At 36.8% G+C, this 14,741-nt stretch overlaps 1 protein-coding gene across 8 annotated transcripts in view; it reads right to left on the reverse strand.

Moving 5' to 3' along the window:
- Ppn (proteoglycan-like sulfated glycoprotein papilin) overlaps positions 1-10,245 on the reverse strand; it is a 162,332-nt gene extending 152,087 nt beyond the window's left edge. For 6 of the 8 annotated variants that reach the window (XM_076624536.1, XM_033336795.2, XM_033336792.2 and 3 more), the window contains exon 1: positions 7,213-7,358. In XM_076624536.1, coding sequence (XP_076480651.1) covers positions 7,213-7,235 — 23 coding nt within the window. In that variant the 5' untranslated portion in view covers positions 7,236-7,358. Of the gene's footprint in view, positions 1-7,212; positions 7,360-10,072 lie in introns of those variants that run through there. The other 2 variants (XM_076624535.1, XM_076624538.1) reach the window with 2 other exon arrangements.
- Positions 10,246-14,741: the final 4,496 nt, after the last annotated feature.

A 14,741-nucleotide genomic window follows, 5' to 3' on the forward strand; every position in this document is an offset into this window, starting at 1 on the left:
TATTCATAAAGAAAAATGGTTCTCCGCTAGTTCCCTTCAAAAAAAAAAAAAAAAAAAACATTATCGCTTTAAACGAATGATGAAACCAGTGAAATATATAATAGAATTATAGACTAAAACCTTTTGAATAAAACAATATACCAGCGGAAACAATACGAAATAAAAAGAAACCTTTTGAAAAAAACAAACATCAACTATTTCATAACTTTAAACTAATTGAAATGAGTCCGTAAAAGCCAAACATTTATAATGAAACAGTAGAACACCACTCATCTAAGCTTAATTTGTAACCACCACATCCTCATTTTGTAAACCGTCATATTCATCATTTACGTCCCTATCGTTTCTTCACGACACAAAGCCAAGACCTTCGGAAACAACCGAAATATCATCTTCCATCCACATTCAAAATAATCGAAGCTACTCTGTTCCGAAACGATGCAATGTATTCACTTAGTCTAGCAGAGGTAAACGTACTCTTCTCGACTCGAGAGATCAAAGCTACTATTTCGACAGCACTGTTCCGTGGGTAAAGTGTTCAACGCACGGAAAACAGTAATTTCACTTCGGCAAACAACAAGTTGCCTCGGCTACAATAAATAAACGGCAATACTTTCGAGTTGATCTCGCGAGCGACCGCGAATAAGGAGGCAGAGGAGGTGCATGCGTGTGCAGAACGAGAATTCGGTACCGAGGTTGCCGCCGTGCGTATTAACTTATGGAACAGAAATAACAGCTTTCCCCACGGGAGCCAAAATAACCCGGCGGAACACAGAATTGTCCGTGACTTACAAGTCTTTTTACTCGAGAGACCGCTTCCCAACTTGGGAATTCCGGGTCGATGCATATTCGAGGGCGCCTCCATTTGTTCCTCGTCGTCGTTGCCTGGTTATTTATTTCGACAACCCTTTACGGACACCCTGTCGCGAAGAGACAAAAGTTCGAAAGGCATAAGAGCCACCGATGAGAAAAGAGACCATGACTGGGACAGACACTTGTCCGTCGTTGGAGGCATTAAGATTAACCTTGACAGACATCGTTTTCTACGGGCGGAGGGACACAGTGGAAACGCGGCCTCGGCTAATCGTTTTAAATGGCTCCGAATCGGTTCTCACAGACGCGTTTAGCTTGTTCAATTTGTCGCGTGATTCTCGAGGGCGTGGAAGAACTGAGGCGCGAGTACGTAGTAGTTACGTATACGGTTTTAGAAAATTTTAGGACAATCGTTTGTTTGCGGGAGTATGTTCGCGTGGCTATCGATTAGGATCGAAACCATAGGAAGGGAAAATACGTAAAATTCGAATCGTTTCATTCCTGAATTTTCAGTATTTCGATTATTTAAACTTTCAAACTTTCAATTTTCCAAATTCTTTCATTCTCAAATTTTCAGATCTTTTCATTTCCAAATGTAAACCAGAATTTTTTAAACTTTAAACTTTACTTCCTTCTTTATAGACACCGCTGTATCACAGAGATGCAATTAAACCGGATGTTACTTCTTTTCTGATGTTGCAACCAAAATCGAGATAAGGTAAGAACGAAGGTAAAAGATCCAAGTATAGGTATAATAGCTTGTTGAAAGTTTTTACGAGTTCTAGGCCGAGTGTTAATTACAGTTCCTATCGAGATCTAAAGCTTCCAGAGGGTTTCTTCTCGGAACACCAATCTGGATTTTATTTTCTTTCGTTATGACGGTGGTCTTGTACAGTTGTGCGCGGAGAACGAGCATCAACCAAACACGGCTCACTGGAATATTACGGAACAAAATGATTTCTCAACGTTGCTAGCGATATATATTCGTGTCATAAAGGGTACAAATGGAACGTGTGCAGGGAGACAGACCGATGATCCGAGTCAGGGCAGACATTTCTTCCGCGGATTCCCGAATGGGCTGATTGATGACGCCGTTAACGTGTATTAACGATATGGTCTATTCGCAAGAAAAATCCTACGTCGAAATTCCAATTCGCGATTAAATAAACGCCGATTCCGATATGGATGAATAATCTGCTTAAATGAAGTGCGGAAATATTTTCACATGACTGCAATACTAGCTCTAATAAAACAGAAAATAAACTGTCGTGGAAATTCGTAAGTTCAACACGTTTGCCACTATTTACAGATTTATCTGTAATCGACGTTAACAATTGTAATAAATTGCAGAAACCAAAAGCCAATAAACATATTCGTTTTAATATAGCAATTTATGTGTGAAATCTACTTATCTCGCAAATAAATTATTCTTAGTCCCATCGAGCGTTAAACGAATACATATATTCGGTAACATGTATAACACGCATTCACGAAATTCACTCTAGATTCAAGTTAAATTTACATTTACACTCTGCCTCTGTCAGAAAATTCGCCGATATTAATAAATATCTAATAAAAACAAGTTTACAAGCAAATTTTGCAAAATTAAAATTCTAAAGTCATAAAAGCTGATTGGACGGTTTTAAAGGTCAATAATTAAGAATTCACTTGTCAATTCACTAATATAATCAACTAATAAATTGCGAGAGGATCTTGCTAGTCAATTATTGCAACTTAACAAAATCACCAGAGAGTATCCCAAAAAAATCAAACGCGAACTGTAGCCAGAGGAAGTCCCACGAATTCACTTTCGAAACCACTCGCGGGATAAGACACGTGGAATTAATCGCATCTCCTGTCGCACTTTCTTCCCTCCGTATTTTCTTTTTTTTCTCCTCCTCTTTCCTCATATTTCTTTTTTTCTTCTGTATCTTCTTTTCGTTTCGCGTCCGCAAGCTCCGATGGTTAATCTTGTGCTCGCCGCGAGCGTGACCCGAGCTGAATTTTAAATCTGACGTATTACACGCGTAGCTGGTGTACAGGAGTCGGAAGGACATCTACATAGAGGCAGGGAATTAGCATAAGCCATTGTCCTGCCAACGGCTCGACCAAGAGAATGGTACCTGAAAGCTCTACCAGCTACAATAACCCTTTATACAGTGCAGGTGGAGTACTGTTATAACCGTAAATCGTATGAAAACGTATCGTGAGCGCTTTTGCGATTCTATTCGGTTGGCCAGAGGAATTACGACTTGCCAATTAACCGATTAGATTATCGCCAGGGCCAGATATTGTCAACTCTCAATTATATGTGCGAAGGGATGTCTTGATAATACAGGCCAAGTGCGATAATCGTTCCTCCTATTATATGGGACCGAAATTGATTTAAACAATCGCGTAATCGAATGTAAAATATCGATCGTGGTTATTCCCATGTTGTTGAAATAGAAACTTTGCTGATTCTTGAAGGATATTACGAACAAATAAGTAAAGATTTCTAAAAGTTAAAAGAGAGAAGACACTCTCCTAGAAAAACTTATTTTGTATTAATTATTTGATTCGTGGAATATTTATTTGATAATAAGTTATTGAAAAAATGTTTGGCTTAGAGAATGAACAAAGAAGGAAGACTGTAATTTTGTATCGATTAGTTATTTGATTCGCAGAACTCTTTAAGGGTAACGGAAATGAGTGGTCGAAGAAATCTTTGACTTAGAGAACGAAGCGAAAATAAAAATTGATATTGCGAGTGTTGATCATTTGATTCGTAGAAGAATTCTTGCAGTTTGATGTGAATGGGTGGTTTAAAAAATCCTGAACTAAAAGTATGACCATACAATAAACAATGATTTTATATTAATTAATTATTTGATCAATAAATAAATTTAAAAAAAACAGAGAGAATGGATGGTTAAACAAATACTTGGCTTAAGGAGTGAAGAGAAGATAGAAATTCGTTTTACCTTTCTTAATTATTGAATTCGTAAAAGAATGCTTGAAAATGAGGAGAATGGATGGTTCACGAAGTACTTGACTTAAAGAATGAAACAAGAAGAAAATTGATTTTATATAGGTTAGTTGGTTTATATGCTGGTTTATAGGTTGGTCTATGGATTGGAAGTAGACTGTAGTCTACTTCGTTATTAATATCGCGTGCAAGAGTACGTGGGAAGCTTCCTGTGATCTTAATTACTCTTTCGATTAAGTAAATACTGTTATATCAATCGTCATTGATTGCATAGACGCGTTCTACTAACATCCGCAGAACCTTCCAGTAAGTTTCAATCGTTCTTTTCGAAATATTAACGCGAATTATCAAGTATACGCAAAACTTGCGGTCTTCAAAGATTCATTGTCAGATAAATCCTGTACACTCCGTTTTAATTGGGAGACCACGTTAGACGTCAGGAATTTGCAATTGACGTAAGATATATTTTCTGTCTATATCGAAAAGAGGAAGCAAACAGTGGTGTACTAAGAAACGTGATTCATTCTATCTCATCCGGGATTTCAACTTTCCCGAACTTTGCTTCCAAGAAAAAGAGAAGAAGAAGCAAACGAAATATACAAAATTTCCTTATATAATGTTAGACCAACTTACTACGACAAAATAGCTTATAGCGACACACGAATGCTCGTAAAAATGCGACGGATGCATTTCCCTTGCTAACACGTGTCTGGACGAGAATAAAACTTTTATTAACGAAACAAAAATATTTTACTGAAATAAAGTAGAAGCAAGGGAAGGAATTTAGTATTTTTTGTTTTCTAATTAACACTAGCACTACGTGAAAAAGAATTACGCAAACAGCCATTGCAGACTCCTTTCTATATCTACGCCTTGTAATTGCGATATTTATGTAATTACGCTTGTGTAGTACGATCATCCTGAATATTCATTTTTATATATGTACTTCTTAATCCTTTAGTACTACGATCGATCAGTCACGCGATAAAATGTTTAATACATTGACATGGCAATTAAGTAGTAGTAATAACACATAGTACTTTACTGTATCTAGGTTAAGTAGATTAAATTACTATGTAAGTAGTGGGTAAGTGTCGTATGCAATTATATGACTACAGTGTTGCAACGAAGATGACACACAGACAACAACGAGTGATTTTAAACCAATTTTAAATAGCTGCTCATAGAATCTTAAAGCTAGAACTACCAGAATGGTGATCTGACAAAGTGATCAGTTCGTTATTTTTCATAGAAATTTTATAAATTTACAACAATGCGTTTTCTAGAATTTTCGTAAAAGTATATGAGTAAAAATCTGTTTTTCTTCTTGGATTATATATTTTTTTGTACATCTTTCATCTTAATTTCTTTGTTCGTTTAAAAATTTAGTCTAATCAAAGATTTAATTGAAATTTGTAACCGCACATAAAACTAACATTACCAGAAATCGAAGAGAAATTAATTCTTAAGTGTGAAATTTGTCCAACTAACAATACAAGAAAATTCTAATAAGGTTTTCTCATGAGACATGTAATAGGACGCGACAAGCCTCTTTATCTCCCTTGAAGGAAGAGAACTGCTTACAAAGAAACTATGAGGGAAAAAAGAGGAACCGTACGGCACATGACGCAACACACAAGCTTTGCTGGAGTGTTTTGACAAATGACGAACAGAGTTCTCGGGGAGAAGAGTGCACATGTCTTCGGTTCGCATCTCGAGGAACTCGCCAGAGGGTCTACCCTCTCATGGCATATGCGAATTGTGTGTCAGGAGGATCGTAAAAATCCGAGAACAGCCGGGGACCGAGGATTTTTCGATGAATTTTCACACGAGAAGGACCCAGCTATCGACTCGTCCCCCCGTTCAATTAAGTTTCAACGCCGGAAACATGTGAACCTACTTTACGCTTTTAAAGTCATGCCTTATTCGGCTGAAAACCGGCGAGAAAAACCGCTTTGCAGCTTTCGATCGGCGATCCTCGATTAGCTGAAACTCCATCGAGCCGCGTTCTTTCCCCACTTTCGAAAATTGTCCGGTGTATTTTGTTCGAAGCGATTAGAGGATTAAATTTTTTGGGCGAATAGAGCAATCGAGGAAATACTTGAAAATTTCAAACATTTATTTTATGATCATAAAGGACAATTTTCTTGTAGAGCTTTTAGAATATCGATACAATAAGTTTTATTAATAATACATATTTGTAAAAGTAATCTTTTAAAGTAATTTTATTTGGATAATTTAGAGTAATCTGATGGTTAAGAGAAAGAAATTGAGGTTCGTGGAATAAGAGAACTCTATTCAATAGAATAATACCTATACTAAATATTTAACTTGTGGATTGTAATATAGTCTTTAGAGAAATAATTTCTTTCAAGAAAAATACAATTATAATATCTGATTGGAGAATTTCGAATAAAAGAGACTTTCCATACTTTCAAACATCAATTATAGAAACATTTCTAATATCTCCTATGAATCATCAAATGTCTATCTAGTTTGATACTTGAACTATTTCCTAATTTATTCTGATTAGTATGGCGCCGAACAGACAGCTTCTGACGACAATAAATTAACGAGAAATTTATATCGTTCAATCCGGCACAGGCAAATATGCATTGATACATTATCTTCTTACTTGATGGACCATAACATCACTTACGAAAGCAGAAGCAACTGGGCTCGAAGGAAATGCGAAGGCAAGGTCGAAAAACCTGCGAAAAAAGTGGACAAATGCGACGTGCGGCCTCGTAATTATGTCACAATTGTACGCGGCGCGCGTATGTGGCGTAACACTCGAATAAGCGGAGTAATGAGACCGATAAAAATGTGTAGTCCTTGTATTTTCAAAGTTTCTACGAGTTTCGTCGCTAATACAATACATCGTCAAATAATTGCCTGATGAGAGGATCTACGAAGTTATCCTCAAATTCAAAATCGAAATATAAAGTTAATTCGCTTACTCACTTACTTCAAGAATGATAATTCATTTGAACCACACTACATAATATTAATTAATATTCGACCAGCATAAACTCTAATGTGTCCTAACTATGAACATTCCATGAAATATTCCAAGGCAAAACGAAGAATATCAATACAATAATATTTACCCACCAACTACGTGCATCTGGTGGACATCATTTCCTATATAATAATATTTAATCATTGTAAACTCTAATCTGTCTTACGTCCTAACAATAAATTTCAAAGTCCTCCGTTTATACTCCAAGGAGAAACGAGGAAATTAAATATAACAATATTTATCCACCAACTATATGCACCTGATGGCCGTCATTTCCAACGATAATAATTAATATCCGATCACTAGAAACTCTAGTGTATCCTAACTATGGATAATAAATTTCAAAGTTCTTCATCTATGCTCCAAGGAAAAATGAAGAAAATAAATATAATAATATTTGTCCACTAACCACGTGCTCCTGATGGCCGTCATTCCCGCTGAAGATCGGCCGGACCCACGGCTTGGATACCGGAAAACCCCTCTCGACACTGGTATGAGAGCCGAAGGAACGACAACGCGCACCACCTCCGCGGACGGGAGTCGGCCACTGACTGAACGTGACTCTGATTCTCTGGAACCGGGAGGAGGCTGCGTCGACCGGTCAGGGACCACGAGCCTGCGGCCTTCTGACACTCAAGTCACCGTCAATTTCTCCCCCTTCGTTCTTTCTCTCGTTCCCTCACTCCTCTTTCTTTTTCTCTTTCACCGAGCTGTTGCGTTTCGTTTACACTTTTCTTTTTTCCTCGATAAACAGACGATCCCTTTTACACTGATCAACGGAATTTGATTCTTTAGAAAACCGTCTGTGTGCTTGGTTACTTTCTTGCATGCTTTCTATTTGTCTCTGGTATCGAGATTCAAAGGTGTAATTCGAAGTAATGGTAGTTTCATTGGTGAAGTTTGGGATCGGCATCTTTTTGGAGATTACGGCGCAATAGATGATCCCAGACGTAATTGAATATACTTTGCACCGGTGTTTCTGTTTGAGGATTTTGTTAGTCCGTTTTTGCTAATCGTTCGCTAAATATGCTCACGAAATGGAGGAGATACGAGAGGTTCTAACAGATGGTTCGAACGCTATTTCATTTGCACGTTGCACTTTGGAAAGTTTCTGTTTCGTATAGACGAAAATTTTACTATTTTTAAATATGCTAACAAGCCAGTCATAGTGTTTAAATCAATCGAAAGGCTCAACAAAAAAGCGTGCAAGCGTATTTTTTCGTTTTTCTCCTAAAAGCATGTTAAGTACGAAACGGTATACAATACATAGGTAACACTTATAATAATGTACAGGATTTATTCAGAAGTTTTCAAACGTTTATAAGAACGTATAACGATATGCTTTATATATATAACGATATCAACTTTATTTATAATTTTTTCAAATTAAAGATTTTATCGCTTGTACAACATTTGCTTTTGACCTCTGCAATATTAATAGAAAATTTCGATGAACATCAGTCTATTTAGTTAATATATTTCATGCAATTTCTAAGAACCTAGTCCCAACCAACTAGCACGTTCTTCACACGAAACACCATTAATATTCATTCCTCATAGCAAACTATTAGATTGACCACGACAAAATTCGCATACTACGTCGATAGCTATCAACAATACCAATGATCTATGTTCGTATAATATTTTTTGTTTGGTTATATTCATAAAATATACTGATAAAATATAGCTATTACACTTTTGGACACTTTATATATACCATAAATTTTCGATATTTTACGTCAATACTTTCAAATCGTAAAACAAGAATATCGCCAATTCCTATACTGAAAATTCTCGATAATAACCGATAATACCATTGATATCTCTCTATTTCTCCCACATACGTGTTAAATATGACAAGCTGTAGAAAAATGAAGCAACACGGTTGTGACCCAGTGTGGAATGGTTCAAGGGCAAGTGGACAGGAAGAGCAATGGATTCTGGAAATTCATTCAGCCGCTCATTCACTCTACTTGCGGACGTCTTAATGAAAAGTGAACCGGCGATTTACGAGCGATCGTTCGATGCGAATGTAGAAACGACCGATGAATAATGGAACGCGTGCTTCTTGGATAGCCCCCTTAGTAGTAACCAGCGACACGATTCCATCATGATGGGATACTCGAGCGACAGAAGAACAGAGATAGGCAAAGTCGATGACGGGGAGTAGCGAGACAGTTAATTAAATTTAACGGGGAGGTTATCACGTCACCAACGATCGTTTCTATGTAGGTATCATGGACCAGCTTTTCGCGATTCTAGCTGGATTCTATTCTCGATCGTCGAACGAGAGAAGCGTACGACGTGTCTCACGCTTGAAAGAAGCTCGAAACGACAAGAAAGTTTTAACGACAAGATTTAATAGCTATGGGACAGGCGGTAAATCGTTTTAACAACCTATGTGCACAGAACCAATTGTTCTTCCGCCGTTCCTTTCCCAGTTTCTGCCCCGTTTTCTTTTTCCAACCCGGTTATTTCCAGTTTTCCTCGTTGCCCGAGATGTTCTACTACTGTGAACGATTCGATTTTGATGCTTGAGAAACAACTACCTTAATCGCGCTGCATTTTATTCCCTCATCATGAAATTTATCCGGTATTTGAAAAGAAATCATGGATCTTTCGTAATGATTTTTCGATTTTTAATAATTCCGGAAATTAGGTTAATGCAATTTTTTTTTTTTTTTTTTTTTAGTCAATTTATAGTATCGAATCCTATTCTCTCAGACTGTTCCTATGGTTATGAAAGACAATTCCGAGGATTTCTTTTTCGATGCTGCTTTTTCTTTCGAATCTAAATATTTAGGTCCTACGATTTTATGAAATTTGTACTAATTAATGTATTTATAACATTGTAATAATCTATTTTTTCAAACCTGTATGGTATACTCCTGTAAACTACCTATTATTCTAATATATTTTTCAATGTGTATTACCATATCCACGTTTTCCAATAATCTTATATATATGTAGTTTTTTGTCACGCTCAATACATAATACCTTAACCATAACATTTACTGGGAACACTAGCGAACGAAACGTCGGATGTAAAACCCTTCTTCACTAAAATAGTCCCAAAATTACCAAATCGTTCAAATTCAAGTTTCCACTGTAACACAAATACATACACTCTCTCACCACCGATCGATCAATCATGCAAAACACGAAGCAAGATACAAGCCCCTCGACCATCGAACGTTCCGTTCGCCAGAATCTCGAGACGAATATTCACGGAAGAGAAAAACGACGTAAGTCGATCCATTAGGACTAACCGTGTGCTTCGACGGCGCATCGTGGCGGATGACAGTTCCCCGTCCAGCGGGAATCCTTCGACAAGAAGCCTCCTCCTCTCTTATCCGGTTAATTCACGTTAAGACCGGCACCAAGTGAAATCCTTGCGAAAGGACGCGCGCGTGGAACTCACGAGAGAAAACTGACCGAAAGAAGCGCGGTACACGAACAGAGTACCGACCCCCGATACCGAGCTGCTCTCTCGGCTCAAGTCGAGAAGGAAAGAGAAAGAGCAGAACGTACGAAGAGAAAGAGAGAAAGACTTACGAGAGACGCATGGAGAGAGGAAGGCAGATAGAAGGTTGGCGGCAGAAATGGTCGTAGAAGGGGCGGGAGGGACGAGAAACAGCGACAGGGTGGAGGACCAAAAGAGAAGAGAATAGTTGGAGGGTGGGAGAGAGGGTCTGGTGGGGACTTCTTACTCATTCATACTCAAACGCCCCCGCAAAATTGCAAGTACCGTAAAGACGGTGCTTCTTCTCCACGCTCGAACTGCCAGCTATACGCTGCTTGATTAACGAATTCGATGCACTCGGTTTGATCTAGCTCGAAAGATTGGATGGCGAAAGTTTCGGACGAATGCGGTGATTCATGAATAGAAGATTTTTGTTCGGGTTTCTTGGATGTTTTTCTATGAATTGGATTTTCAACCGGTTTGAAAATGAAAGCCTTGATAAGTAAGGGTGACCGATGTTTGAGAGATTTTTGTTTGTGGTGTGTTTGGGTATGATTTTAATTTCTGGTTGGAACACTTCTGGAGATTTATGAGTATTCTGTATGAATGAGTACATGAATGAACTGATCGGTATAAATGCAACCGAGTTACACGTCGTGTTATAATAACATTGTAATAAAGAGGTTAAATAAACGATATAGAGTTCAGCGATAAGATAGAGCGATTTGTCTTTAGATCGTGCTATCAGTTGCGTTATAGATTAAATATAAAAATTAAATGAAAATATCGAATAATGTACATAAATAATGTATTGTTCTAGAATTACGTATATTTCGATCTTTGTGTATCTTATTTAATATTTACTTGTTTTGGAAAATCAATAACATAGTGACTTAAAATATTCGATTGTCGCTTCAAGATTTTAATCTTCAATTAATCAAATTACAAACGTTGTCACGAAGCTGACATAATCTGACAACCAGAGAAGATGAATCAACTCTTGGATAATATAATTTTTTTGTATAAGTGACATATTTGATACCATAATTCCATCTGGAAGAAATAAAATGGATTTATCTAAAATTTATAATTATCGAAATTTCTCGTTAAAATGTGACCTGGACAGAATAAAATTTTACCTGATTCAATATAGATGCAATCAGAAAGTGATCCTAAGTTTTTCACCTGTACGTTATCCTAACGATATATGGCAATATTACTCTTACCCCAATCGCCATCCTACGGGCCTCCTGTATATTTTCCGTGGTAACGGGCAACGAGGTCACCCTTAAGCCGCAAATAGTTCACGCAAAGTAATCAAACAAGTTGTTACGATGTTGCAAAAAAAGGAAAACGTTAGCGTAACGTAATTAGAAGCGTGCCTCTTGTCGGTGCTATCGGGCGTGAATCTCATTTCGACTCGGACGCGACGTCGCGCGAAATTCGACGGACGCGATTAGCGAACGAACGTTAACGTCCGTTTGTTAATTAATGCGCGTGGTATGGTCGCACGAACAATACGCTCGTCGAACCCGCCAATTCAATTTCGACAAGCCGGATTAACGCGTCAGGATGAATCGGCGCCGGCGCTCGATCACGGCGTCAACACGTGCCTTTTATTAATCACCCTCCGATTTTGTTAATTATCCCCTATTACCAAATCGCCGCGATCGAAATAATCGGGCCAACATCGATCACACCTACGCCACTCTGCGTGGGCTTAAGACGAAATGGGCTCGCGATTAATATCAATTTTTTTATATTTATGACATAAATTTATAATTAATTCCTCTTTGGAAATTACAAGAAAATTTATTGATATTTTATTCCAGTTTACCACGTGTGTAACCAAGATCACATTATCCAAAACTAAAAGCACATTATTTCTGCTGTGTATATCTGATTGTGTATCAGGTTCAAGGATATACATGTCCTTTAAGCCTAAACGTGTATAAGTTTTGAGCTAATGATATCGATACGAACGAGAGTGATTGAAGCGCGAAGTTTAGATTACAGCGCTAATATAATGAGTGAAATTATGTATTTGTTTTTAGTGATAATATCTGTGAATGATTAACATTTATTGACAGTTATCCATATCTCGATGTCGATATTTGTAATAATCATCGATACAGTTTAATCGTCACTGCGAAAGATTTATATTTCGAAACTGTGAAAGAAGGCATGGAGTTATGCGAATGTTGTTGACAATTATATGATAATATTTGCCGTTGGTTATCGACATTAATGAAATTGATTTGGCGTGTATTTTACTTTTTGTATTATTATATTTTTGTCGATATTCCACTCTTTAATTTTGTTTTGTTCTGTACTGTGAATACGTATTATACACGTGTGATATTAAATATATTGTAAATATTGTTACAGATTAGTAATTATTTAAATATTATGCATTTTTACAATCGCATTCTGTACCTCCTCGTTCATTTAAGAGATTAATTCTAACATAAAAAACAAAAGAAATATAAACTTGAAAAGCAAATCTCGTTACTTCTCGGAAGCTATCGCCGCTTATCAATATTTGCCGACAATTATTGACTTTGTTCAATGTCTGTCGACGATTTCAAGATGAATTCAATCTAATATAATTTAAAGTTCCAATATTAAAACACAAAAACATATAAAACATCAGTGATACTTTATACATGGAAACACTGATAATTTCCAATAAAAATATATAATAAAGAAAATACAATAGAAACCTAATTATTTTTTCTACAAGTCCATTCTTCGAACATTCATTAGCTTTGCACATCCATCGAATGATGCTATCCGATCACTGATCGAAGATCGATAACGTTTACATTTCCGCCGTTGTAAACGCGAATCCCTTTGCCAGACGCCACCTGTTATACCATTCGCGAAATTACGAGATTGAGATTATTAGCGATTCAGCCGTCGAAAATTCGCTATGTGCCGCGGTTTGACCCCTCCCTAACCGATCCCTCATTGACGAATTGACCCCGATGACAAATCGCGTCGCACGTGTGACTAACTGATAGCGGCGCGAGTTTCTGTAATCCCCGCGATCCTAAAGCCACTGGTGGCCGATTAGCGAACGCGATTGCGTTCAGTTAATTAGTGCGTACAGATTGTCAGCCTGCAGTCAGGATTTCCTCTCTCTATTCCAAATCTCCTGGTTCTATTGATTTTCCTGCAACTCTACATATTCGTATTTTTATCAACGACGATGGAAACGAAAATTAAGATTAACGGTTCCGGCTTCAAATCTCTAATTTGCTAGTCGTGATTTTTGATGGAACAACAATGTTTTTTGAATAGCTATTTTCAATTACTGTTTGTATAGAAAATTTGATCACGGAAATATTTAAGCAAAATAATTATCTAGTTCAATGTGATAAAAATCGTATTATAATGGTTTGTCGCCATACGCAAACATTCCATATTATGCTTTTAAATATATTATTTGTTATATTGCTTCAGTTTAATTACTTTTCCAATAGTAGTCCACAGTTGAATATATATTAAATTAAAATTGTATTTTGATAAATCGAATTTAGATGCGTTCCCTATTGAAAACACGTTTTAGCCAGTTCTGCGGGTCATTCTATTATAGGAAGGAATCGCGACTTCAAGAAGATTGAGAAATATAGACGAATTTAACCTGACTTGAAAAAAAAGATCGGCTGAAAGTATTGTTAAAATTAGACTGCGATGATGGAAAATTTGTTAATAATATATCGTTGTAACTTTATTGGCATTAGTTATTCATAGTGAAATTATGTATTTTGAAGAAACTAAAAACATTTCCAGTAGAGCAGAATTGTTTTTTCAATAAATAATCTTTTTGTGCAACATGAAACTGTAAACATACAGACTCTTACGCTCTTTGATGAAAAATATGTAGAACAAGAAACATATACTTAATCGGTTTTAAATACGAATTAAATACGAATTTTAAATTCTATTCAATTTATTAAACATATTTCCAGTGATCTTTTCGAAAAATTTCTTGGAAACAGGGTAATGCGTCAAACGTTGCGTCACATTTCATAAATAACATTTGGCAGGCGAAGAGTTACAAGACCAATTGCGTTTCGTGTATGTAACGTAATCATGTTTAAAAGTCAAGGTGCTTGGTAAACTATTAACACTACGTTGGATGATCATTTCTCTGCGGCATATCTCCGTTGTGGTTCGAGTAGCGCGTGTTTAGAAACGGCTTGTCGTACGGTATAAATTGTATATACATATCGTAAGAGAAATTGGTCGTGTTCAAATAAATAAACATCCGTCTGAAAATGGGAGCGCTAAACAAACGATGATCTTGATCGTAAAATTCGCGGGGGCGGTGGCAGCATCGCTATTTATTTAAATAGTGGATATTTTTGTAAAAGTTCTCTCCGCGCTACAATTCTCAACTTGCTTGTAATTTCAATTTCTTTTTCTTTCTACTCTGCTAATTTTTCTAACTAATTTTTCTAACCCTTTCA

Source organism: Bombus vancouverensis, chromosome 14 (assembly GCF_051014615.1).
Source record: "Bombus vancouverensis nearcticus chromosome 14, iyBomVanc1_principal, whole genome shotgun sequence".
Taxonomy (NCBI): domain Eukaryota; kingdom Metazoa; phylum Arthropoda; class Insecta; order Hymenoptera; family Apidae; genus Bombus; species Bombus vancouverensis.